The 24,280-nt window shown below is 35.1% G+C and overlaps 5 protein-coding genes and 1 long non-coding RNA gene across 7 annotated transcripts; 2 read left to right on the top strand and 4 right to left on the bottom strand.

Moving 5' to 3' along the window:
* The first annotated feature begins 5,371 nt into the window (after positions 1-5,371).
* Positions 5,372-6,192, top strand: LOC104813304 (dihomomethionine N-hydroxylase-like). The gene is given in 3 exon segments (XM_019202354.1): positions 5,372-5,514; positions 5,516-5,559; positions 5,816-6,192. Coding segments are annotated over 3 exon segments (564 nt in total).
* A 796-nt stretch (positions 6,193-6,988) lies between these two features.
* LOC104812390 (E3 ubiquitin-protein ligase RGLG2) lies at positions 6,989-10,335 on the top strand. The gene is made up of 11 exons (XM_010539520.2): positions 6,989-7,227; positions 8,155-8,239; positions 8,360-8,500; positions 8,597-8,710; positions 8,829-8,926; positions 9,013-9,092; positions 9,203-9,308; positions 9,385-9,512; positions 9,644-9,761; positions 9,835-9,891; positions 9,989-10,335. The coding sequence occupies exons 1-11, from the start codon at positions 7,063-7,065 to the stop codon at positions 10,070-10,072; spliced, it is 1,176 nt and encodes a 391-aa protein (XP_010537822.1). The 5' UTR covers positions 6,989-7,062; the 3' UTR covers positions 10,073-10,335.
* LOC104812389 lies at positions 8,640-9,284 on the bottom strand. The gene is made up of 2 exons (XR_771590.1): positions 9,192-9,284; positions 8,640-8,954 (listed from the first exon to the last, which is right to left on the bottom strand). It is a non-coding gene; the product is annotated as an uncharacterized LOC104812389 (long non-coding RNA).
* On the bottom strand, positions 10,225-11,221 carry LOC104812391. Its single transcript, XM_010539521.1, has 2 exons — positions 10,999-11,221; positions 10,225-10,601 (listed from the first exon to the last, which is right to left on the bottom strand). Exons 1-2 carry the CDS (start codon positions 11,197-11,199, stop codon positions 10,419-10,421), a joined length of 384 nt encoding a protein of 127 aa, XP_010537823.1. The 5' UTR covers positions 11,200-11,221; the 3' UTR covers positions 10,225-10,418.
* A 1,919-nt stretch (positions 11,222-13,140) lies between these two features.
* On the bottom strand, positions 13,141-14,948 carry LOC104812388 (organic cation/carnitine transporter 3). Its single transcript, XM_010539519.1, has one exon. It carries the CDS (start codon positions 14,895-14,897, stop codon positions 13,260-13,262), a length of 1,638 nt encoding a protein of 545 aa, XP_010537821.1. The 5' UTR covers positions 14,898-14,948; the 3' UTR covers positions 13,141-13,259.
* A 6,595-nt stretch (positions 14,949-21,543) lies between these two features.
* On the bottom strand, positions 21,544-23,740 carry LOC104812387 (myb family transcription factor APL-like). Of its 2 annotated transcripts, none has more exons than XM_010539517.2 (6): positions 23,458-23,740; positions 23,262-23,338; positions 23,018-23,084; positions 22,822-22,888; positions 22,527-22,596; positions 21,544-22,417 (listed from the first exon to the last, which is right to left on the bottom strand). In XM_010539517.2, exons 1-6 carry the CDS (start codon positions 23,633-23,635, stop codon positions 21,752-21,754), a joined length of 1,125 nt encoding a protein of 374 aa, XP_010537819.1. In that variant the 5' UTR covers positions 23,636-23,740; the 3' UTR covers positions 21,544-21,751. The 2 variants fall into 2 exon arrangements, with proteins under 2 accessions (XP_010537819.1, XP_010537820.1); XM_010539518.2 differs by having other exon boundaries at positions 22,527-22,569; positions 23,458-23,735.
* Positions 23,741-24,280: the final 540 nt, after the last annotated feature.

Below are 24,280 nucleotides of genomic sequence, written 5' to 3'. Positions count from 1 at the left end.
GATATAGTGAATGTCTCGAGAATTTAAAAATCTACAAGTGTTAACCATATTTATAAATTATAAGAGTGATATAGAAGGACTTTTAAATGATCAGAGGTTTAAGAGTTGTGTTAGACAACTAGATATAGAAAAAATATTTAGATCGAAAAGTGTTATTAGGAAGATGGAGAGGAGAAACAATAGAAGGAAAAACGTTTTAGCTCTACACAAATTGTCTAGCTAACTTAATCTACATGATTTGATGATACACAAATGTAAAGGTGTGAGAGATTTGACATCGTTGCTCCTAAATATTCCAAATCTTGATATTGGTAGATAATGCAAAGAAATTGGATAATTAACAAGGGAAGGAAAAAGCAAATGATGCAACTCATCATTTATTTTTAGAAATTAGAGAAGTTAATATTGATAAATATCTGTTAATTAAAGAGCATCTATTGGATTCCAATGAGCTTCCAATGTTTGAAAGATAGATATGACAAAAAGATATTCAAGATTTGCAAAATTGTTAAACAATATCAAATATGCAAATATATCATTAGAATTTAATAGTATAATGAGTTATGAAATACAATCAAAACTCCAATAAAAAATATGTGCGCGATATTTGTACATTATGCAAAAATTGAATGGAGAAAAAATCCATAAAAAAATACGTGTGTTTATGGAAAAGAAGTTTGTATTATTATCTGAGGACTTATGGAGAAAGGTGGATTTAGGAGAGATCGGAATCCCATCCTTGAAAGAAGTATCCACATCCAAGATATTATTCACCATTCGTACCCGTGAAGTGTGTGTGGCTATGAACTCGAGTGATGCGATTGAAGTCCGATGTTTGAATCATACTGAGGCCTTACTTGTATTCCGAAAGGTGTAAATCATTCGAAAATTCACATGCTCGATTAAAAGAAATAGTTAGGAAATGTTACGGCTTACCACTAGCGCTTAACATCATAGGTGAAAGCATGACAAACAAAAGAAAAAAATAATAATTTGGCAACATACGATCTGCGTTTTGGAATCAACAGTCCATAATTTTAATGGTACGATATCAAATATGAGAAATTAGAGAAGTTAATATTGATAAATATCTGTTAATTAAAGAGCATCTATTGGATTCCAATGAGCTTCCAATGTTTGAAAGATAGATATGACAAAAAGATATTCAAGATTTGCAAAATTGTTAAACAATATCAAATATGCAAATATATCATTAGAATTTAATAGTATAATGAGTTATGAAATACAATCAAAACTCCAATAAAAAAATATGTGTGCGATATTTGTACATTATGCAAAAATTGAATAGAGAAAAAATCCATAAAAAAATGAAGTTTGTGTTATTATTTGAGGACTTATGGAGAAAGATGAATCTAGGAGAGATCGAAATTCCATCATAGAAAGAAGTATCCACATCCAAAATATTATTCACCATTCGTACCCGTGAAGTGTGTGTGGCTATGAACTCGAATGATGCGATGGAAGTCCGATGTTTGAATCATACTGAGGCCTTACTTGTATTCCGAAAGGTGTAAATCATTCGAAAATTCACATGCTCGATTAAAAGAAATAGTTAGGAAATGTTACGGCTTACCACTAGCGCTTAACATCATAGGTGAAAGCATGGCAAGCAAAAGAAAAAAGCAATAATTTGGCAACATACGATCTGCGTTTTGGAATCAACAGTCCATAATTTTAATGGTACGATATCAAATATGAGAAATTAGAGAAGTTAATATTGATAAATATCTGTTAATTGAAGAGCATCTATTGGATTCCAATGAGCTTCCAATGTTTGAAAGATAGATATGACAAAAAGATATTCAAGATTTGCAAAATTGTTAAACAATATCAAATATGCAAATATATCATTAGAATTTAATAGTATAATGAGTTATGAAATACAATCAAAACTCCAATAAAAAAATATGTGTGCGATATTTGTACATTATGCAAAAATTGAATAGAGAAAAAATCCATAAAAAAAATACGTGTGCTTATGGAAAAGAAGTTTGTATTATTATCTGAGAACTTATGGAGAAAGGTGAATCTAGGAGAGATCGAAATTCCATCATAGAAAGAAGTATCCACATCCAAGATATTATTCACCATTCGTACCCGTGAAGTGTGTGTGGCTATGAACTCGAATGATGCGATTGAAGTCCGGTGTTTGAATCATACTGAGGCCTTAGTTGTATTCCGAAAGGTGTAAATCATCCGAAAATTCACATGCTCGATTAAAAGAAATAGTTATGAAATGTTGCGGCTTACCACTAGCGCTTAACATCATAGGTGAAAGCATGGCAAGCAAAAGAAAAAAGCAATAATTTGGCAACATACTATCTGCGTTTTGGAATCAACAGTCCATAATTTTAATGGTACGATATCAAATATGAGAAATTAGAGAAGTTAATATTGATAAATATCTGTTAATTAAAGAGCATCTATTGGATTCCAATGAGCTTCCAATGTTTGAAAGATAGATATGACAAAAAGATATTCAAGATTTGCAAAATTGTTAAACAATATCAAATATGCAAATATATCATTAGAATTTAATAGTATAATGAGTTATGAAATACAATCAAAACTCCAATAAAAAAATATGTGTGCGATATTTGTACATTATGAAAAAATTGAATGGAGAAAAAATCCATAAAAAAATACGTGTGCTTATGGAAATGAAGTTTGTGTTATTATTTGAGGACTTATGGAGAAAGGTGGATTTAGGAGAGATCGGAATCCCATCCTTGAAAGAAGTATCCACATCCAAGATATTATTCACCATTCGTACCCGTGAAGTGTGTGTGGCTATGAACTCGAATGATGCGATGGAAGTCCGATGTTTGAATCATACTGAGGCCTTACTTGTATTCCGAAAGGTGTAAATCATACGAAAATTCACATGCTCGCAAAAGAAATAGTTAGAAAATGTTGCGGCTTACCACTAGTGCTTATAACATCATAGGTGAAAGCATGGCAAGCAAAAGAAAAAAGTAATAGTTTGGCAACATACGATCTGCGTTTTGGAATCAACAGTCCATAATTTTAATGGTACGATAGATAAAATTCTTCCGATTTTGAAGTACATTTATGATAGTTTAATATCTGATGGAGTGGGTGAGAAAATCAGATTATATTTAATTTCTGTACTGTGCTCTATATCCCGAAAATTATGGCATGACACTTGACGGTGGGTGAATCGTAGATAGAATAGGAGATATAGAAATAGCGGAACACGATGGTCATTCTATCATCAATACCTTTGTTGATGCTTGTTTATTGATGAAGAAAGATGATGGTAAGGTGAAAATACACGATGTAGTACGTGAGATGACCCATTAGATTATAAATATGTAATTAATGTGTTTTAGTTTAAAAATGATATTATCTATAAATATGATTTCGTGCGTTTTTGGAATAGTATACAAATATAAAAATTTAACCATGCATGTCGAGACTGTTTGATTTGGATTTATCGAATGATTTCTTTCGATGTATGTTGAGACTGGTGAATTTGGAATTATCACATAACTCACTGGAAGAGATACAAGAGAAAATATCAGAATTGGTATCATTGCAATAAATGAGTTATGAAATACGATCAAAACTTCAATAAAAAAATATGTGTGCAATATTTGTACATTATGCACAAATTGAATGGAGAAAAAAATCTACAAAATTGAATAGATAATAAATGTCAAAGTGTGAAATATAAATAGTAATTAAAAGTTACAAATTTTAATCTTATAATTCATTATCTATTTCTTTTAAAAGTCAACATTACTAAAAAGTATGATTTAATTGGTCCAATAAATCATTTGGTTAAAGTAAAACGTTTTAGAAGTTTTTTATATATATTTGATGAAATCATTATATGATGTTTAAGTATGTGTTATCATTCTTCATGTTACTCCTCGAACTATTGAAATGATCATGTCAAAAGTATTTGTCTCCTTTCTACTCTTTTTCATATGATGTTTCATACATTTTTTGAATACTGTGCAAACATGGAAAATATCTAAAATTAACAAATTCTTATTCTTTTATTATACATATAAAAAAGTAAATCTTATAATCCAATTAATATATCATTTCATTTGGCGATCATAAAAATTGTATTACAAATAATTATTGGACCGAGTTCCATAAGCGTCAGTTGCTCAATGATCATGCATGATTCGGCGCACACGGTAAATCACACAAATCATGGTAGGCCACGTTGAAGATTTTCTATGTGTTTGTGTTTGAAAATGGAGAAAAGATAATAAAAATAAATAAACAAGATGAAGAAGAAGAGAGTTGATTTTCAACTCTTTGACTTAATTATTTATTCATACTTTCTACACTAATATATACATAAGTTAGAGAGTAAATAAAACAATAAATAAGGAAATGTTGTTTGAAGAATAAGTCTCCCAACGGCTACACATCTTGGAGAGGTATTGCAGCGTATATCCATAAGCATTAATAAGGAAATAAAAGCTCATTGTATCTAGGGATGTCAAAACGAGCCGAGCTCGCGAGCCGTCTCGAGGTTGGCTCCTTTTTTACCGAGTCGAGCCAAGAATATCTGAACCCAAATAAAAATGGGCTGAGTGAGCCAGCTCGCCACGAGCCGAGCCCAAACGAGCTAGCTCGGCTGGCTCGCGAGCTGGCTCGGGAGCTGGAATTAAAAAAAAAATTATGTTGAAATTTGAAAGTGTTGATATTGTTGGTATGATATTTTGATTTGAAGATGGTTTTTTGTACATGGATTAAGATCTAATTGTATGCATGGATTAAGATCTGAAAATGGTTTTTTGTACATGGATGGATTATGATTTTGTCTATTTGGAAATGATTTTTTGTATATGGATTGTGATTGTGAATATAAATATGATTTGGATGTATTGGTATGTTCTTTTTATGTTGATATATCATTTGGAAATGATTTTATATAATTTGATATGATTTTTTTTAGATATTTAGAAAAATACTTGGGCTAAACCAGGAATTTTCTGGCCCAAATAAAAATGGGCTTAACGAACTGGGTTGAATATGAACTGACTCGAAACGAGCTGGTCCGAGCCGGCTCGTTTGACATCTCGCATAGATTAGGGAATTGATTTAGGATGATTATTCCTTTGATTCTCCTCTTCAAACGGTCACATATCTTTGCCATATTCTCAACTAGAGTTGTCACATCATGTGCCAACTCATCGAAGACCATTTAATAATGGAAAGAGATATATTGCTGTTATGATTTTGATATTATTCTCCTTAGATCTCTCTTCTTGTTACTATACTTACGTCCATTGGTTGTACTTATATATCTCTTGTAATTGCTATGTGAATACACGATCAGCGCATTCTCTCCAAATCTTACTATATGGTATCAGAGCTTGGTGTCTCAACTAAAAAGGCAGTCGACGAACTCGATAGAGTGGTCGGAAAAGACAGACTTGTGCAAGAAAGTGACATACCGAAACTCAACTACATCAAATCTTGTTGTCGAGAATCTTACAGACTTCATCGCTATAGAGGACACAACCCTCGCAGGTTACTTTGTCCCCAAAGGTAACTATCCATACACTTTAATATAAAATATTTTAATTCCGAATTCCAACTATTGTCGCACCCACTAATTAAACTTAAGGCCAGTATATATAGTAATAATCTTTTTTTCCCGTGTTATGTCTATCAAAACAATGTACATTATGTTTATGAAGTAAAGAAAAATATTTAATCAATACCGCTATTATATACGCCGCTTAGCATCCATAACGGCTCTCGTTGCTCATATACTAATCACATAAATATGCTTCAACAACAGGCAGTCATGTGATGGTGAGTCGGGTCAACCTAGGTCGGAACCCTAAGACTAAGATATGGGAGGATCCTGACGTCTTCAAGCCGGAGCGCCACATCAGCGGGGATGGGTGGTCAGAGGAGGTGAGTCTTATGGAGCCTGAGATGCGGTTCGTGACGTTCAGTACAGGTCGCCGAGGTTGCATAGGTGTTAAGATCGGGACATACATGATGGTGATGTTGTTGGCTAGGCTTCTCCAAGGGTTCACTTGGAGCCTCCCTCCGGATCTGTGTCGGGTCGAGCTCGTGGAGTCGGTGACCAGTTTGCTCATGGCTAGGCCTCTGGTTCTGTCCGCGGAACCGAGGTTAGCTCCGCATATGTACCCGCAATTTCGCAGCTGAAGAAAGCTGCCCTTTCCTCTATCAATTTAGTTAATATGCGCAAAGAAATGAATAAATGTGTGCGGATCTGGCCGTACAATTATGCCACTATTCACTAGATTTTATTTATTTTATAATTATTAAACATATAATTATTTTTATTTATGTTAGGCTCTTTTTGGGTTATAAAATCTGAAGTTAAAAAATTCGGTTTGTTAGACGATTAAAAAGTTATTTGTGTAAGATATGAGCCACGTATACGAAGAGGGGGGATAAATCATAAAAGGCTGATATAGACCAAATACCTAAATATTTTAGGATATTTAAAATACAATATGAACTAATAAAAAAAATCATCTAGGTTTAAAACCTAAAATTTTATATGCACGTATGCGAACCTAAACCTGTTTTTAAAATCAAAGAATTAAGGCCTCATAATTGTGGGGTGGGCCCAATGGGTCATGTGATTGAATGGGTCTGGTTGGTATGTTTCCAATGGACTGTTTCTTGAAAATTTCGAAATCAAATTAAATAATAACAGTAATAATAAAAATCCTAACAAAAAATTGCAAATTCAGGTTTTATTAACAACGTATTTTCTCCCCAATTGAAAAAAAGGGGATGCGAATTGGGATGTGATCGACCAGTATCATGTCAACGCAGTATCTGATGCTGCCTCACCTCTAAAGTTATCCTAAAAACTCCCTTTTTCTTGCCACTCGTGTGTATATGTATGTATGTATGTATGTATGTATGAAGAAACAATACAACAAATATTTAGTGCAATTAGTTTAAGCGTAAGTGTAATTTATGAGAGCAATATTCTCTATTCAGAAAGAAAAAGAAAAGCTCAGTTTCCGAATTCAATTACTCTCGTCTCTCTCTCTCCGGATGGGCAATCTCTTTCGAAAGAGCAGAAGCAGGACGACGTCGTTTCGAGGGCCGCCGTCCTTGTCGACTTCCTCTTCGTCTGCAGCCGTCGTTTCAGACAGCGCCAAAGCCGAAGCCAAGAAGAAGTACGGTCTCATCCCCGACCGTTTCTCTTCCCTCGACCAGGTTCTTTCCTTCTCAAAGTTTCCATTTTTTTTTGTGGGTTTTTTTTTCACGAGTATAATCGGCACAAAGCTTGCTTGTTTTTGTTTGGGGTTGAATTATCTGCTGGAATCGTTCGATTTTCCTTCCTCTTGACTTATGATGCTCTGCTTCCATGTTCTTGTGTTCTTTAAGTTGACTCGGTCTTCAAGTCAACTGTCTCCAGACATACGTACACTCGTACATAATATATGAATATGCATTTTATTGCCTAAGTATGATTATGACAGGTAACCCAAATGCATCCTTTTTCTTATTCACATTTCTTTCCAAAAAAAAAATGTCAAGAAACCCTTCTCTTAATAAAAAAAACAAAAACAAAAAAAAGAGCTGTGTTTCGTAAGATAGAAGGATCAGTCAGGCATTCGATCGAGCGAGCAACCCGACCTGGGTTGAGTTCCAAGACTGTTGGAAAGGTGAAAGCTATGTGAAAAATTCAATATTTCATGAGAAAATTTCTGGCCAGCAGTTGATATTACAAAACGAACAATGTGGAGAATCCGTCAACAAAGGGCCCTTTTATGGAACCTATATTTCTTATGGAGATCAGAGTGTCAGATGAGATTTGTGAAAGTTATGTGATTGCCCTTTAGTTCAAATGCTCCGATTTGGTTGACATGAATGAAAACAGTAAAGGACAAGACTGCATTCCAACTATGTCCTTAGCTTAGTAAGGAATCTGATGCCTTCCTTCTTGTCATTGCCAGAAAGCTAAAAGATAATGCTTGTGTTTCTTTATGCATCTTCTTCAGATGAACACTCGCAGTTTACAGTTTAGACAATGGAAATATAAGAGATGAGTACTTGGGAGTGGCTAACATTATCAGAAAAGCTGCTTGATTCTTGAAATGTATAGAACTGATCTCTGGCTACTTCTGTATCGATTTGCAGGTATCGAAAGCTCTGAGAGAGACGGGTTTAGAGTCCTCCGATCTCATTCTCGGTATCGATTTCACAAAAAGCAACGAGTGGACAGGTATTTTGTAGCTTATTGCACTCTCAGAAATAACAGCTTCCTGCAAAAAAAAAAGGATCCGGGCCATGGATTTACATTGGATGCTAAGCCTTTTTCTCCTGTTACTCTTCATGTCGAAAGGAAAAGCTTCGTTCGATTGGCAGTCCCTGCACGCTCTCGGGGATGTTCCAAACCCGTATGAGAAGGCAATCTCTATAATTGGGAAAACATTGGCACCCTTCGATGATGACAACTTAATCCCCTGTTTTGGCTTCGGAGATTGTGAGTTCATCAACTTTTGTCTCTTCTCCCTCCATCTCTTGTTGTCTCAGATATGCGGATACGAATTCTGACTCGCGTTTTTTCTGCAATCCCCAGCCACGACACATGACGAGAATGTGTTCAGTTTCCACAGTGATCATTCCCCGTGCCATGGCTTCGAAGAGGTCTTAGCATGCTACCGAAGAATAGTTCCAAACTTGCGTCTTTCAGGTCAAAGACTTTCCCTCTGATCTATCACCGTCCCTTGTACCAAATCAGCATCTACTCTGTTTCATAGAAGAATCATGGCCTTCGATATGAAAGCTTCTTCTATCTTTCCATGTTAAAGGGCCTACAACTTACGGACCGGTCATTGATGCCGCCATTGACATAGTTGAGAAGAATGGAGGCCAATTCCATGTTCTGGTGATCATAGCAGATGGTCAGGTAACGGTTCAAGTCTCGATATCGCAATCTGAAAAAGAAATAAAGAGAAGTGAGCTTACCTTCTCTGTTCACTTCTCTGTTCGAAGGTGACGAGAAGTGGCAAGACGAGCCAGAGTGAACTCAGCCCACAAGAGGAAGAAACGATTAACGCGATAGTAAATGCAAGGTTGATCATACAAAAAGAACAGAATCCGGGTTTATCGAGATTCATTTCCTGCCTTTCATATGCAATTAGATCCAGGAATCTAAACCATTTCTCGTGTACCTTATCCGCAGCTCGTATGCTTTGTCTATTGTGCTTGTTGGAGTCGGAGATGGACCGTGGGAAGACATGAGGAAGTTTGATGACAAGATCCCCAAGCGAGATTTCGACAACTTTCAGGTACCTCAGCCGCTTCCAAGTCTCAATCTCTGTGTTTTTTTAGTCCTGTCTTGTTCATGTTTTTGCCCTCTGTCAGTTTGTAAACTTCACAGACATTATGACGAAATATTCTACTGAACCTGAGAAAGAAACCGCCTTTGCTCTTGCTGCTCTAATGGAGATTCCGTTCCAGTACAGAGCAGCCATGGAACTCCGCTTACTTGGGTACTCCTCATTCTCTTTGATCTTAACCATGTCCCTGAAAACAAAAACAGAACAGAACAGACAAGTTGTGTTTCATTCTCGTCTAGCTTCTGCTACTGACCTGATTCGATTTTCTGCTTCTGATTGAGAAGGCAACAGACAGGAAAAGCAAAGAAGGTAGTTCCGAGGCCACCGCCCGTCCCATACACGCCCCGGCCTCTCTCGGCTAATTCCACACTACGATCACTTTCCTCGGATGAATCTACCCAGGTGAAATAATCACAACCCGTCCCGTAATTTGGCGAATCTACCATCGGGTCTCATATGGTTTCGGGTTTTACAGGCTTGTCCGATCTGCCTGACCAATGCAAAGGATGTGGCTTTCGGCTGCGGCCACATGGTGAGTTTCACTTTCACCCATTGAATTCCCCGTTTTTTGCTACGATAACTTGACGAGTCGTGAGAAAACCCACGGACTTCTCTCTGGGAATTCGCAGACTTGCGGAGATTGCGGGTCCAGAATATCGACCTGCCCTATCTGCCGACAGCGTATCACCAGTCGGCTTCGGCTTTACACCTGATCAACACAAACAACATTCTGAGCATAACAAAACACTTGCACATACTTGTCTTTTCTCCGACAGAGCATATACCGGAGTTATCAGGCTTCTCCTCTGAAACACTTTCCGTAGTCGATATGTGCCGTGAAAGGCCTAAGAAAACCATTTCTCTGTAACAAGAATGGTGAACCAATGTACATGTTTAGATTATACAGTTTCGTTATTTGTAATAAAATGTTAGAAAAGTGAAAAACTTTGGAACTAGAGGTCCAAGTACAAAAACAGATACGATGAGTGCATAATAGAGTGCATTGATCAAAGGTTCCACTGAGGGATTTGTACAAAAAGTTCTTCTACGAATTCATCCTTATTGGGTTTTGATCGTCGTCTCTGTGTCTTCTGGCTTCGAGACTGGTTGGATTCTTTGGTAAGGCTTCCTGGTAAGGGTCTCTCCCCTCAGAGCAGCTACATAACGGTCATTGGTGTCTTTCTTCTCCTTCAACTCATTGAGATATTCAGCAAGCCTCTCTTGGTTAACTTTGCCCATCATCTGGTCATCGATTACAGAAAGATGTCTCAGACAACAGAAGATAACAGCCAGTATTGACAAAACACACTGCAAACTCATCAACACTACAAGGCAAGGAAGAGCTTCAACGAAGGAAACATGTCATTCCAGCACCTTAACTGCCGAATCCATGACTCAATCCGACATGCTTTCTATCTTAACAAAACCCTAACCCATCACTAACAGATAGATCCGACAACATTTGCCAGAATCAAAACATCTCCAAGAAGTGTGATCGAAGATAAATTTCAGTGCTTTAACAGAAGAGCACACGCCACAAGACAATCACGAAACAATAACAAAACCCATTGATGATCGCGAAATTACAGAAGTTTTCCCAATAATACTGGAGGAATTAGACAAGAAGAGATGTACGCACGAGGGATTCGGGGCGGGCGGATTGTCGGAGTCGGGCCTCGAGCTCAGGGTTGCGGGAACTGGTAGCCTGCATGACGCAATAGCCGATGACGCCCGGAATGACGCCGCAAAAGGTGGCGAATGTGAAGAAGAATGATCTGGAGTCCCTCGTCTTCCTCACCAGCCATCTCCATGTCTCGCTTTTCTCCCACAAGAAAGACATCTCTCTCTCCCTCCTCTTTCTGTTTCTAGGGTTCTTTGATGAGGTTCGCATTTTAGAGAAAATGCAAGGAAGTCCTATAATTATTTACAATTACTTTCATACCCTTCATATTTGGTTATTCTCTTGCATCGACTGAAAACTAATGTAATATCTATTTAGCCCTTTGCTCTCGGAGGGGAAACGGACTAAACTGTTGGAAAATAAATCTGTATTTTGTTATTTTGTGATATAATAAGGCCAATTTAGCAAGAAATTAATAACATACTTCTGTTTTTATTATCTAAATGAATAATTAGAATTTTCTTATTTGAGTGAGGAAGAAGAGTTAGTTACTTTTTTTTTATAAACCACGAGTATCTAAATGACGATCATTTTTGTACATTCAGACTAATCCCGTTTTTTAGATCTTCAAAGAGTTCATTACTTTATCGTACAACAAATTCAATAAAAAATATATTAAATAAAATATTATTAATTGACTAGTTTAAGTGAATTCGAATATTAATTTTTATAGTTAGTAAGATAATATTAAAAGCAACAACCTTTACAAAAAAAAAAGATAATATTAAAAGAAAAGCATTATAATATATATGGAAAAAATAATATATGTAATGGTATTTTAGTTGTCACACGATTTATCTAAAACTTTCCATTATACATCCAAATAAAGAATTGAAAATTTGATAAATTTCGTGAAAATGGAATATACAAAAGAAATACATCGAAAAGCGATGAACCAACAGGAACCTTACTATAATCATACAAAAATGTTAGATAAATTATTGCTGACTTACATAAAAGTACAAAACAGGACACGTCACGGTGAGTCATTAGGATAAACAGAATTATAAGAACACATATTCATATTGATTATAATAATTAATCACTATAGGCAATTTGAACATAAATTATAATATAATATTAGATAGATACAAAAGAAAAATGACAAAAACTGATTAGTAGTGTGCATTGCCTTTCATGGTTCCATGGCCGCCAAATCTTTTCTATAACCAAAAGGGTGGCAAATGATTTAATTATAGTTTTATTATAAGTACATATTCATTTAAATAAAAAATCTTGTTTTTTACTTTTGTTATTAAGGGAGATAAAGTAAAGCTTACATATGGATGCTGATCATATAATATCTGTATATAGCAAATCCAATAGTGATATTCCTCCTACTTCACCTATAAGGAATTCATCATGGTTACAGTTAGAGGCAATATGCCATGCAGAAATAAAACTGAATATAAAAAATCGAAAAAACAAATTATACATAAAATTCATATAAACCAATAGTTGTGTTCAAATGATATTTATGCATGGATCTGATTAATTCTCGAATACATTTATATTTGGGTCGAAAATCTACTAATAGTAAAAAAATTATTTTTTATAATAAAAAATTGATAGGATCACACGTAAATAGATCATTTTTTAGGCAATTAAATTTAGAAGAAAAAATAACTAATAAAATACCGAAAATTTATATGATTCGACAGAATATCTATCTTAAACGCCAATAGCAGAAAGATTTATATCAACTCTCAAACAAATATAATATTTTTATTAGTTATAAAGAGAAAATAATTTTAATTGTTTGTTACAATAGAAAAAATAAATGCTTAAAAATAGTAAAAGAATAATTTTTTTATTTTGCATTTTTTTTCTCAATCTTTCTTTTGTATATATTTTTTTTTTGGTTCTGTTTGGATGGTTTTTGTCCTTTCCCGTCTCGTCAACCCCATTTGCTTCTTCAAAATTTTGGCCACCAACCTTTGACTATTGCAAACGTGGTTTTGGTTTCAACTCTTTTATTCAAAGCTATCACCTTCGAAATTTATTACCTTGCTACATGTGAATGCCATGCATAATTAGTTGTGTTTAGGATTCCATTATCTATTTAACAAATTTTTTTAAATAAAAAAAAATCAGCCCAGCTAATTATAATGATAACAACACCCCACGTTTGTTTATATATTCACTATTTTTTTTTACATCAATCGATTTTGACGCACTAACGAAATCTACAATTAATAATCAACCCGAATCCGTAATCATCAAGCAAGAACTTCATAATCATCGCCATCATCATGATCAAGATCGTTGTCCCTTTGCCTCTCCTTGGACTCTTCCTCGTCCATGGTATCGCAAAGAACACTTCCTCTAGTCTCCGGCAACCCGACGACGAACAAACCGAACAACCCTATCGCCAAACCGAACAGTCCGTACGACCAGAAGTGGTTGTCCCGACCAGCCGCCACCATCACCGGCGAGAACACGCCGCCGAGTACTAAAGCTTGCCTCACCATCGCTATCGCCGAGTTCCTCACGCACGTCGGGAACAGCTCAATCGTGTATATCAGCTCCATGTTGAAAGCTGAACATGCACTGAAGAACGAAACCAGCTCCAGCACTATCTGTAATAACCCGTGAGATATGTCGAAATGATCGAGAACCACTATGAGAATGCTCGAGATTCCGCTCAAGGCGGTGAATCCTATAAGGGCGTTTCGTCTGCTGAGCTTGTCGATGAAGAAGAACGTTATCAGAGAAGCCGGCAGTTCGGACAGAGCATTAAGCGTGACACCCAAGTAAAGGTTGAAGTTCAGATTGGTTAGGGCTAATGGCATTCCGTAGTAGACCACTCCAATGCCGAATCCGACCGCCATAACTGCGGATAATCTTCTCAGAGACCATTTTTTCTGGACAAGGGACTTCATTGCTGCGTAAACGTCTAAGTTGGATCCCTCTTCTTGCTCGAATGGCAAGTTTGAGAAGCTCATTGTGACGAGACCGCCATTTCTGTCAGTAGGAGCAGCTATGCTTCGAAGGATCGAAACGGCTTCTTCTTTACGACCCTTTACGAGAAGCCACCTCGGAGATTCGCGTACGAAGATCCAGACCAGAAAGCAGTAAACTATGGTCGGAATCGATGTCCAAAGGTAAAGAACCCTCCAAGATCTTCCCTCGTTGATGTAACCCATGAGGGGGAGGGACAAGAATCCTAACGTGAAGCAGAAGAAACCCATCACACCGACTTGTCCACGCCATTTCTTCCCGACCAACTCCGTCGATAAAACGAGAGCACACGTCCCGATCGTGGCACGACCGAATCCGTTGACGAATCTCAAGAAGGCGTAAACCCATATGTTCGTGGAGAAAGCCGTCAACATCGATGAAAAAGACATCATGAGACACGACAACAAGAGCATGTTTTTCCGACCTAGCGATGAGTCGGCGAGGGTCGCCAAGATCGAGCCACCGATGAGGCACCCGAAGAAGAACGACGAAGCCGGCAAGCCCTTGACGAGCGAACTCGCGCATTGTAGGCCCCACTCCGATATGATCGACACGTGCGGGGAGAAATCCCAAGACCAAGCGTTTTCAGGTAGGCCACAAACCTTGGAGGTGGTGAACGAGTCGCAGACCGAGTCGACTCGGCCTGCCATGGTGCAGTGCCATGAGGGCTCAGCGTCGGTGAAGACGGTGATGAATGTCTGTTGGGCATCGAAGACCCAGGCCGAGGAGACTAGAGCAGCTTGGAGGAATTGAGCCCACCCGAACCGGCCGATGCACCGCTCGATCGTTGAGTCGAGCGATCGTGGCGGCGGGAGCGGTGGAGGCGGCGGTGGGGGCCTGAAATCGGACGAGTCAGTGAAGGAATCGGAGAGAAGCGGCCGAGTCGATCCGGCCATAGAGGAGAGAGGCTTCCCTCTTTTTTTATTCCTCTCTAAATTTTTCTAAAACGTTCGTGAGGTGTATAAGAGGTGAGTATGGTTGTCCTCTATTTATAGAGGAGATATCATGACGTTTGAATTCAATCTCTATATATAGAATAGACTGCTAATGGTTATATCTTTTCACTAATATATCTATCTATTAGTATTCCATGTACTTTGAACACGTATCGTTTACATATATATATATATAAAGCAGTCGATCTTTATATACCAAAAAGGAGTAATTAATCGTTTTTTGACCGAATAATCCCAAATGATTTGGAATGTTTGACAATGAAGAGATTTGTAATTTTCTTAAATTGTTTGAACGATGTGTACAATTTGAGATTTGTAACTGGGCCAAAAAACTTTTAAAATATTCTTATATATTAATGTTTAGTATGTATATGATATAATATATATGTGCGAATATGTTGATAATGGGCTATTGGAAATAAAAGGTAATGGATTATAATGCAGCCGCTGTAAATTGGCTGGTGACATTAATTAGCTTGTGACTCGGATCCAACACGCCATGTGTTGGATGGCATATACACACTCCCCGAATACAACATTTAAAATCAAATAAGATTTTTCTACGAATCTGTTATGTGTATGTATAATCAAATTTTTATATATAATTACGCGTAAACCTATCGTTACAAGTGTTAAATTCAAATAAAATATAAGTTTTCATGCTATATTTACTAAGCGATATGCTTAGATAGCAAAGCTCTTTAGATTTTGTGATTTGTGCAAAGGTTACTTGCTACAAGCTATTCCTTAATTTTTATGGGTCTTAAATATTGATAATATATTTAAAATATATGTATTCCCATAAAATCTATATATAATTGAAATATTAATTTCGATAATTCGACCGACTAAACTAAAACAATAGAAATTTAAATAAAATAATTAAGAAACGAATCTCCAACTGATAGAGTTTCTGAATAGAACCACTAGTAATGCAAAAAAGGTCCACATCTCAAGTTGTAAGATGACAGGGTATGGAACCACAACTAGGATATAACCATGTCTTTGTGTCAAATTTAGTTGTCCATATGTATTTTGTATCTTAATTTGCTAAATATTGCTATAATGGACGGACCTAGCTATTTATAAGAAAATGGTGTCCAATGCCCCCAGTTTCAAATTAAAAATATAATTTCATTACAAATTTTATAAAATTTTGATTAATCGCATTAAATACCCCCATAATAAAATTAAATCTATTCTTACCATGCCCCTAATCATATATATTTCTAGGTCCGCCTATAACTGTCTTTTCGTTTTATTAATTATATATGTTAATGACGATCTGGTTGCGTAATCGATCTTTATGTAACAAATTTAACATCCTGTGTTCAATTAAACATGACAATTTTTTTGGAAAAATATATTCAAATTCTAATAACCCATATATATATATGAAATTAAATGATCATCTTATTTAAAACTTCTTATAAAAATATCCTGAGATAGGCGGCAGCCGTCTAGTGTGTAATTATTAATAATAGAACATCCAATTTGAGGATACTTAGCAGTTAGCACACGGAATTGTTCGTAAGTTTTCATTTTCGTCCGACTCTATCGAATACCCACAACGCGCCTCTCTAATATAATTCACAACATCATATTCACATCCATTAATCCATAAAATAAAATAAATAGAATATTTGTTGACGAAAGTTAGCATCGACAAATTTACGCATATAATATATATATATATATATATATATTGGTTGATATTAAGAAAATCCCAATTGTAGAAAATTTTATACATAGACAACAGAATAATAAAGGGTAAAAAAATATTTCTAAATTTTCGTATAAAACGTTAACAATTACGGTTTTTTTTTATATTATTTTTAGATTCTTATGCACACACACTTTTGAACAAATAGAATACAAATTAGCATGTTTTTAGGACTATTATCCCCTATTTATTGTGTTAATCACAATAAATCTATTAAACTCAAACCTTCTGAGACGGTTCGTCTAAAACTTGGAACGTGCATGGAGCCTAGGACTGATCTCATTATAAATTAAACCTCGCTAATGTGATTTAAATATAGTTTCAGCTTAATTATAAATTAAAAATACTTTATAAATTTGTTATTGTAATAATATAATACAAAAAAAGTTGGATCAGCGGCAAGTGCCAAGTGGAATAGATAAGCTTTAACTTCGCTTTCCAATTGAAGTTGAAGATATCTATCCTCTTTGTCATCTGGAGACTTCTTTTTTAGGTTCTATTTCTCTTCCAAGTTCCAACGTGGAAAACTTGGACCGTCATTTTTGTCTATCGGAATCTATAGTTTATGATTATAATATATATATATATATATATATATATATATATATAAACAATATTAATAGCTATCAAGGACATGGTGGGTAGGTACAATTAAAACAGAGAAATTATGGTAGGCCTACTTCGGATCCATTGATCCTGCATGAATCCGCAATATCTTAATTTGAATATATTATTGGAAATGAATAAAATAATTAAATAGTAATTCCAAAAAAAACCTATTCGTCAGCCTTCTAATAAGCAATTTTCGTATTCCTTATTATTTGGGCTTAGATTTTAATTTAAGATTTAGTTTAACAGAATTTTTATTTTGAAAAACAATAAATTTGTATTTCAAATCACTATTTTAACAGTTTTTATTATATTTTTGGGTATGCAACAAATTACCAAAAAAAGTGTAATATGTGATATTAGAAAATCGTCATGACCAATTGATTTAATAAGACCATCGGTGTGAAAAACTCAGTGGGCCATATTGTAAGCCCAAATACCAAGCAATTTAAATAGATGGGCTTTTAATTGGGCTTAATCTATGAGCGCCGTACGGACAAACATTCTCCTTAAATAATTTACAAAAAAAAAAAAATACTTATTTCTCTGATTAGGAAGATGGGAAGTCCAAATATTATCAATGATCATTCATGTAATACCCATTTGTGATTCACTGAATTAGCAACATTTATATTAAGAATATATACAAAATATATAAATATTATCATTTAGATTATAAAATATTTATTTGCTTGGCCGCCGATGGGTGATCTAGTGAGTTATCAATCCAAAATACAATATGGAAACACAAAAAAAAAAATATTAGGAATACAATTCCAATAATAGATAATTATAACTCTCGGTAACTTTATAATTTTCAATAAGTTTCAATTAAAATAAATATGGTGTTAAATTTTATTTTTTTGAAGGAGAAAACAAAAGGGGTGAGAATATATAAATCAAAATAGACAAAGAGGAGGAGAGGGGGGACAAAAGAAGCTTCCGGACTGTACTTTGTCAAGAGAACACTCAACATCAATACCTCAAAAGAGACAGTAAAAAAACAAAACAGAACAATAAAAAAAAATCAAAAGAAAAAAAGAGGAAGAATTGTATGAGCGAAAACTAATAATAATTTTTTTTATAAAAAAAATAACAGAATCCAAAGATGAAATTGCAATGAAGTGCCTACACTACAAATGATTAGATTGCAAAAAATTGTTTCTATTTCTTTCATAGAAGTATGTGCATGGAGACCATCCATCCACGAGACCGACCGCGACCTTTATCACTTTTGATTATAAAAATAATTACTTTAAATTTGCTTAATGATCATAATATAATGACCATATCATATATATAACGCGGAGAAAAACTTTATTTCTTTAACATTAAACTATACAAAATTAAAGCCTGCTATATAACGTATGATCACATGTTTTTGCATGTGAAATGTGGAAGATTAAAGGCAAGAGGGAAATGGGTCATCAGAATATGCACGCCCTTTGTTATAACTCGACCTGATTTATTTCATGGAAAATTCATCAATCATGCTCATATATATTAATTATAATTTGTATGATTAATGTATAATTTAGTCTTTGGAGCAGAAGAATTATTGGGACCGTACGTTATTTACATTTTGGTGAAAAAAGGGAAAATATAAAGAGAGGGGGGAATGTGGGGGACGCAAAAAGGAAGAGAAGCTTCCTCGAGAAGAGGAGAGACATGGGAGTGCGTTTATTCCCTTCATCTTCAACTCTCTCTCCCTCCTATCTTTTTGTTTTTCTGTAGAGAGAGAGAGAGAGAGAGAGAGCTTTTCTTTATAGATGCCAACTCGCAGTGATGACCAGATCTCTCTCTCTCTCTCTCTTTCTCTCTCTCTCTCTCTCTCTCTCTCTCTCTCTCTCTCTCTCTCTCCCTCTCTCTCTCTCTCTCTCTCTCTCTCTCTCTCTCTCTCTGTAAAGAAAATTACTCTGTACGTATTCATGTCCTTGTGAATGAATCTATCTTCTTCTTTGCTGCTGCAGCCTATATATAGATATCCCATTTTCACGTTTTCACTTTGAATAACATTAATTTTGTAATCAATATATGTTATATGTATAGCATAACAACACTGAAAAGACACCTAAGATGCAACGCAGAAATTTGATTATAGAATGTTTCCAATTTGGCCATTCATTTCATAACGCATTTGTCGCGCTACATTTTTTTAGTGCAAAAGAAAATAGACACATGAATGTGTACACTGATCAATTTCTTATTGTTAATTTTTCAGAATATGGAAAAATATAAATGAAATGTTGAAAAAAAAATAGAGTTTTATTGAGATTAATAAGATTTTTTTTTGGAAGATCATCAGGCCATTAAGAGTACTCTTAATTATTTTATGGGTATTAATTAGATTTTGCAAGAGTAAGAAAACAAATATAATTGATTAACCACACTCTTATTTGTTTCTTTATTTCTCCCAAAAGATTCAAAAGGAACTAAAGACTAGTTTTCGCCACGAAGTTCAAAATGTTTCCGGATATCTTTCTCCATCAACATAGGATACCAAGCAATAAAGAAGATCCAAGATATAGAAAAAAAATTTAATAAATGTATTATTTAGAATTAACACAATATGATATAACTCGATAGAAATATATAAGCTGATCAATGGGAAAACTAAAAAGATTTGAAATTCAATATTGAGTTCATATACGTGATTAATCAAGTAAATTGGTGTAGAACACATTTTTATATAAAATATTAATATGTATTGTTCCTATAGATTCTGTAATAAAAGAATGTTAATTAATAGATAGTGTTCATCCAAATGTGCGAAGAGATCCCGCTAATTAAGACACATGTAGTTCATAAAAAAACGGAGATATATATATATATATATATTAAGCTATATATAAAATGGACATAGATATTTGTATGTTTATTACATTGTTGGCATGTTTGCTTAGAAAACAGATATCCTACTCAAACAAAGTCGTGTATTTGCGAAATGGTCGTTTAGCTTTGATTTGATATATATATATATATATATATATCAAATCTCAAAATCAATCCAATGGGTATGCTAGATATTTGTTTAAAAACCGGTCATATGAAACAAAAGAAGAAAAGAATAAAGAATAAAGAAATATGCATGAAAAATATTGATACTCAGTGTTTGTTTCTCTAATGGGAAGTTTATTTCCTCCATCTTTATCTCTTTCTAAAAGGAAGTTGTAGCTTATCAACCTCTACACTATATACACACATATATATATATATATATAGGGTTGGGTCATTCTTTCAAAGTTATATATATTTTCGATCAATTTATATCAAACTCCTGTAAAAATGAAAATATCCGCACATGTTAAAACTTTTCCGTGAATACAAATTTTAGAGGTTCTGTGCAATTGCACATGTTGTACACTTTCATAGCTGGTTATATATATATATATATGTGTGTGTGTGTGTGTTGCATATGCATATTTACATGTGTGTGTGCATTTTCATGCAGAGATTTGTACGAAATCAAATGATTTGTAGTCAGTCTCTAACAAAACATTACCAGCTTTTTGTTGTTGTTTGCATGTGGTTTCCCAAAACCCTAAAACCTTTTGCTTTGATGGGGATCATCATCATCATAACTTGTTCTTTCTTTTTTCTTTGTTTACTTTTTTTTATATGTTTTTTTACCATATTCTTCTTTTTTTTAATTTTTTTTTTATTTTCCCAATGCACCTAATTTCTGTGTAATCCGACATAGGTGACAAGTACAAACTAACTCGAGAGGCATAACTAACTTCACCATGAAAAAAGCAAAATCCTCGAAAAGCTTCGTGCATGCCTTGAAATTCGAGCAATCTAACGTTATTTGACCATAGACGTGCGTGCATGGGATATGGCGATTATATAGTATATCCTCGAACTCAAAATATCTATTATAATATATTCTTTGGACTGAAGTTTACACAATCAAAATACTGTTGTTAGTGCAAATATAAGATATTATTTCATATAGAGACAAAATATTTATTTTATGGGCATGATTGTAAGATTCTAATTAGATACCTTCACATGAGTACAAATATAGTGACAAAGCTTTTACATGTTGCAAAACTTCTACGGCAATTCAGAAATTACTGTCAAATAGTTGTCACTATCACCTCCAAAGCAACGGTTATCAGGAAATATTCACTCGAAACATTAGTGAAAATTCCATTATATAATGTTGGAATGAAATTCTATACCACCGTTAAATAAATAATAAACTCTAATCGATGTTCACGTAAAATCAACAAATCAACCCTAGAGTGCAAAGAGAGTCTAATGAATACATATATTATAACAACAAATCAGTATCGTTACAACTCCAACAACAAAAAATAACATCAACCGCACAAGAGTTTAATTGCTCCTCATTGCGAAACCTCTAACTTCATGAACGATATATATATATATATAGATCTCGTTCACGATTTCATGACGACTTAACATCGATCTATTAATAACAAATCGATTACGTATCTCACCCAAACGGCGAGGTCCTTCCTTGTGCTGACATCCCACCATTAGGGTTCATCATAGGGCTCAATGGCGATCTTCTAGGAGAAGGCCTTTCGGGTAATTTCCCACCATTTGCTTCAATCTTCTTCTCACACAATCCATCTCCCGACAAACCAGACTTCGCATTGTAAATATCTGACAGAGAATCCAAATCCGGTGAAACATGTGAAGCCATCTGAATCTGGATCTGATGTTCGTCGAGCTGGCAAGAAGAGGCCGGTGGGAGTCCGAGATCATGCAGCCGGCCGAGATGATCTTCCGGCCACATCAACATGCTCTTTCCGACATCTGTACCAAAAGGGTTCGGTCCCTTCTTCCCCAAGTAAATGTTGGTATCCGCTCCGGTGGTGAAATTGTTCTCTATGTTTTGACGAAAATGCTGGTCGAGTTGATCGGTGTTTCCGTATATATTGAGGTCTTGAAAGGGTGGGAAGCTGAGAGGAGGTGGGCCCGAGGCTGGGAAAGCTGAACTAATTCCCAAATTGCCCTTGTATCCTCCTCCTCCTCCGGCTACTGCTGCGGCCGCTGCCGCCATGTTCTCGCCGGCTAGTGTTTGGCAAGCTTTCTCCAATATGGACTGCATGTATTTTCCTTGTGCTTCAATCCTTAGTTGAAGGTGTCGTTGCACCTGAAAAATAAATGAGATACGTACATATGTATATTTAACACACCATTTTTATATGGTATTAATTAACTTAATTAATCAATATTTTTTTTTGGTATTAGCGAATACGTACCTCTAATTGTTCGTGTAACCTTCTCTGCACTTCCATTTGCATCCTAATTGCATCAACCATGTGTGAGTTGCTGCTTATGTTACCGTTTTCAACATACACACGATTTTTTCCACACAAGAACAAAAACCCTTTGGTGATTTCTCACGCAAAATTCAAGATTATATATATATATATATATATTCACTGACTAAGAAAAATATTTATATGTTACACACCTCTATATATACATGCATATAAACATATATAGCACCGAAAATTTATAAAAGAAGAAGCAAAAGTTAGATAAAGAACATACTCGTTCATGCTGTGCCTCATCATGCCGGAGGACGAAGCAGTGTTCCGGTGAAGATCCAACGCCGAAGCTGAACCAATAAAAATTGCATCAACCATGTGTGGCATGCACATATATATGTGTATATATATGGATATATGTATGTATGCATGTAGTTCACCAATAGACAATAGAAGAAACCCTAATTCAAAGAATTCACCTCTCGGGCCGTCCTTTGCGGAGTGATCATTGTACTCTTTATGCGGCTGCTTTCCCAGTCTGAATTTCTGAACCCAGAGATAGAAAAAGAAACTGTTATAATTCGATATCATAATCCATAACTACCCAAGAAAAGAAAAGAGGAGAGGATTATAAGTAAAGCATGTAAAGTTGAAACAAAACCCTAATAAATATATGAAACAAAAGCGCAAAGGCAAAGTTACACCATTTCTTTGTATTCAGACCTGAAGATGGCTCTTTAGATGGTAAAGAGTGAGACCCTTCACACCCATAACTCTCATGATCGTCTTCGGAGTTGCCTCTGCAAAAAAAAAAAAAAAAAGATTCAAACTTGTCGATTAATTCGATTGATTGATTTATAACATGAAACTGTGATTGAATTGATGAAGTACAGTATAGTAGTGAGGAGGTTAAACGTACTGTCGGGGCCGCCGAGTTGGGTGACTGCGTCGACGAAACGCTCGTGGAGTTCGACTGTCCAACGCAAACGTGGTTTTGGGTCGGTGGTTAGGACAAGACCCGAATCCCCCTGAACGCACATCGGTCTGTTCTCATGAGACGATGAACTCATACTTGAAGGTTTCTTCGAATGGAACATTCTCTCTCTCTCTCTCTCTCTCTCTCTCTCTCTCTCTCTCTCTCTTCGAAAGAGGGTTTCGCAGAGAGATTCAATACAAGAGCGAATGTGATGCAAAATGGAAGAGAATACGATGCGTTTTTTAAGACATCAGATGACGGCTTCTCTCTCCCCTCTTTTTTTTATTTTTATAAATATTGTCTGTATAAAATAATATATAAAGAAAATTGGTTAATGGAATCAAAGGTTTATAGACACAAGTAAGAGAGTTAAAAGCTCAGCCTAGTACGCAGGCTCTTCCTTTGCGAAAAGATACTGTCGTGATCTTTTTCAATTTTATTTTTATTTTTCGCTTTTTAAAGTTACAAAATTTAAAAAAAATGTAATTTAATTACAGTATTATATTAAGGACACATAAACACAATTGACGCAATTCATTCCATATGGTACGAAATCTCTTTTTCCTTACCATTCTTTGTATTCACACTGCGTGATCAATGCGAGTCGAATAATAAACTCGTAAAATTTTTATTACATATAAATAAATCTCGGACAATGGAATAAGGATCATGAGTGGGAGGATAAAAATTGTTCAAAGGTGTAAAATAATAAGCAGCACATTTTTTTTTCTATTCCATTAAGATTACAGTAGATATTATTACACAC

Source organism: Tarenaya hassleriana, unplaced genomic scaffold (assembly GCF_000463585.1).
Source record: "Tarenaya hassleriana unplaced genomic scaffold, ASM46358v1 Cleome2, whole genome shotgun sequence".
Classification (NCBI taxonomy): domain Eukaryota; kingdom Viridiplantae; phylum Streptophyta; class Magnoliopsida; order Brassicales; family Cleomaceae; genus Tarenaya; species Tarenaya hassleriana.
Note: the sequence above shows the minus strand (reverse complement) of the source record. Positions and strands in the feature narration are given on the sequence as shown.

Excerpts from the sequence above, each read along its gene's own strand:
- LOC104812390 (XM_010539520.2), top strand. The coding sequence starts at position 7,063 with ATGGGCAATCTCTTTCGAAAGAGCAGAAGCAGGACGACGTCGTTTCGA. Across the intron at positions 8,501-8,596 it reads CTGTTTTGGCTTCGGAGATT|CCACGACACATGACGAGAAT; the intron begins GTGAGTTCATCA and ends TGCAATCCCCAG. Across the intron at positions 8,711-8,828 it reads TCCAAACTTGCGTCTTTCAG|GGCCTACAACTTACGGACCG; the intron begins GTCAAAGACTTT and ends TCCATGTTAAAG.
- LOC104812391 (XM_010539521.1), bottom strand. The coding sequence starts at position 11,199 with ATGTCTTTCTTGTGGGAGAAAAGCGAGACATGGAGATGGCTGGTGAGG. Across the intron at positions 10,602-10,998 it reads CCGCCCGCCCCGAATCCCTC|ATGATGGGCAAAGTTAACCA; the intron begins GTGCGTACATCT and ends ATCGATGACCAG.
- LOC104812388 (XM_010539519.1), bottom strand. The coding sequence starts at position 14,897 with ATGGCCGGATCGACTCGGCCGCTTCTCTCCGATTCCTTCACTGACTCG.
- LOC104812387 (XM_010539517.2), bottom strand. The coding sequence starts at position 23,635 with ATGTTCCATTCGAAGAAACCTTCAAGTATGAGTTCATCGTCTCATGAG. Across the intron at positions 23,339-23,457 it reads CCAACTCGGCGGCCCCGACA|AGGCAACTCCGAAGACGATC; the intron begins GTACGTTTAACC and ends TTTTTTTTGCAG. Across the intron at positions 23,085-23,261 it reads ATCTAAAGAGCCATCTTCAG|AAATTCAGACTGGGAAAGCA; the intron begins GTCTGAATACAA and ends CTCTGGGTTCAG.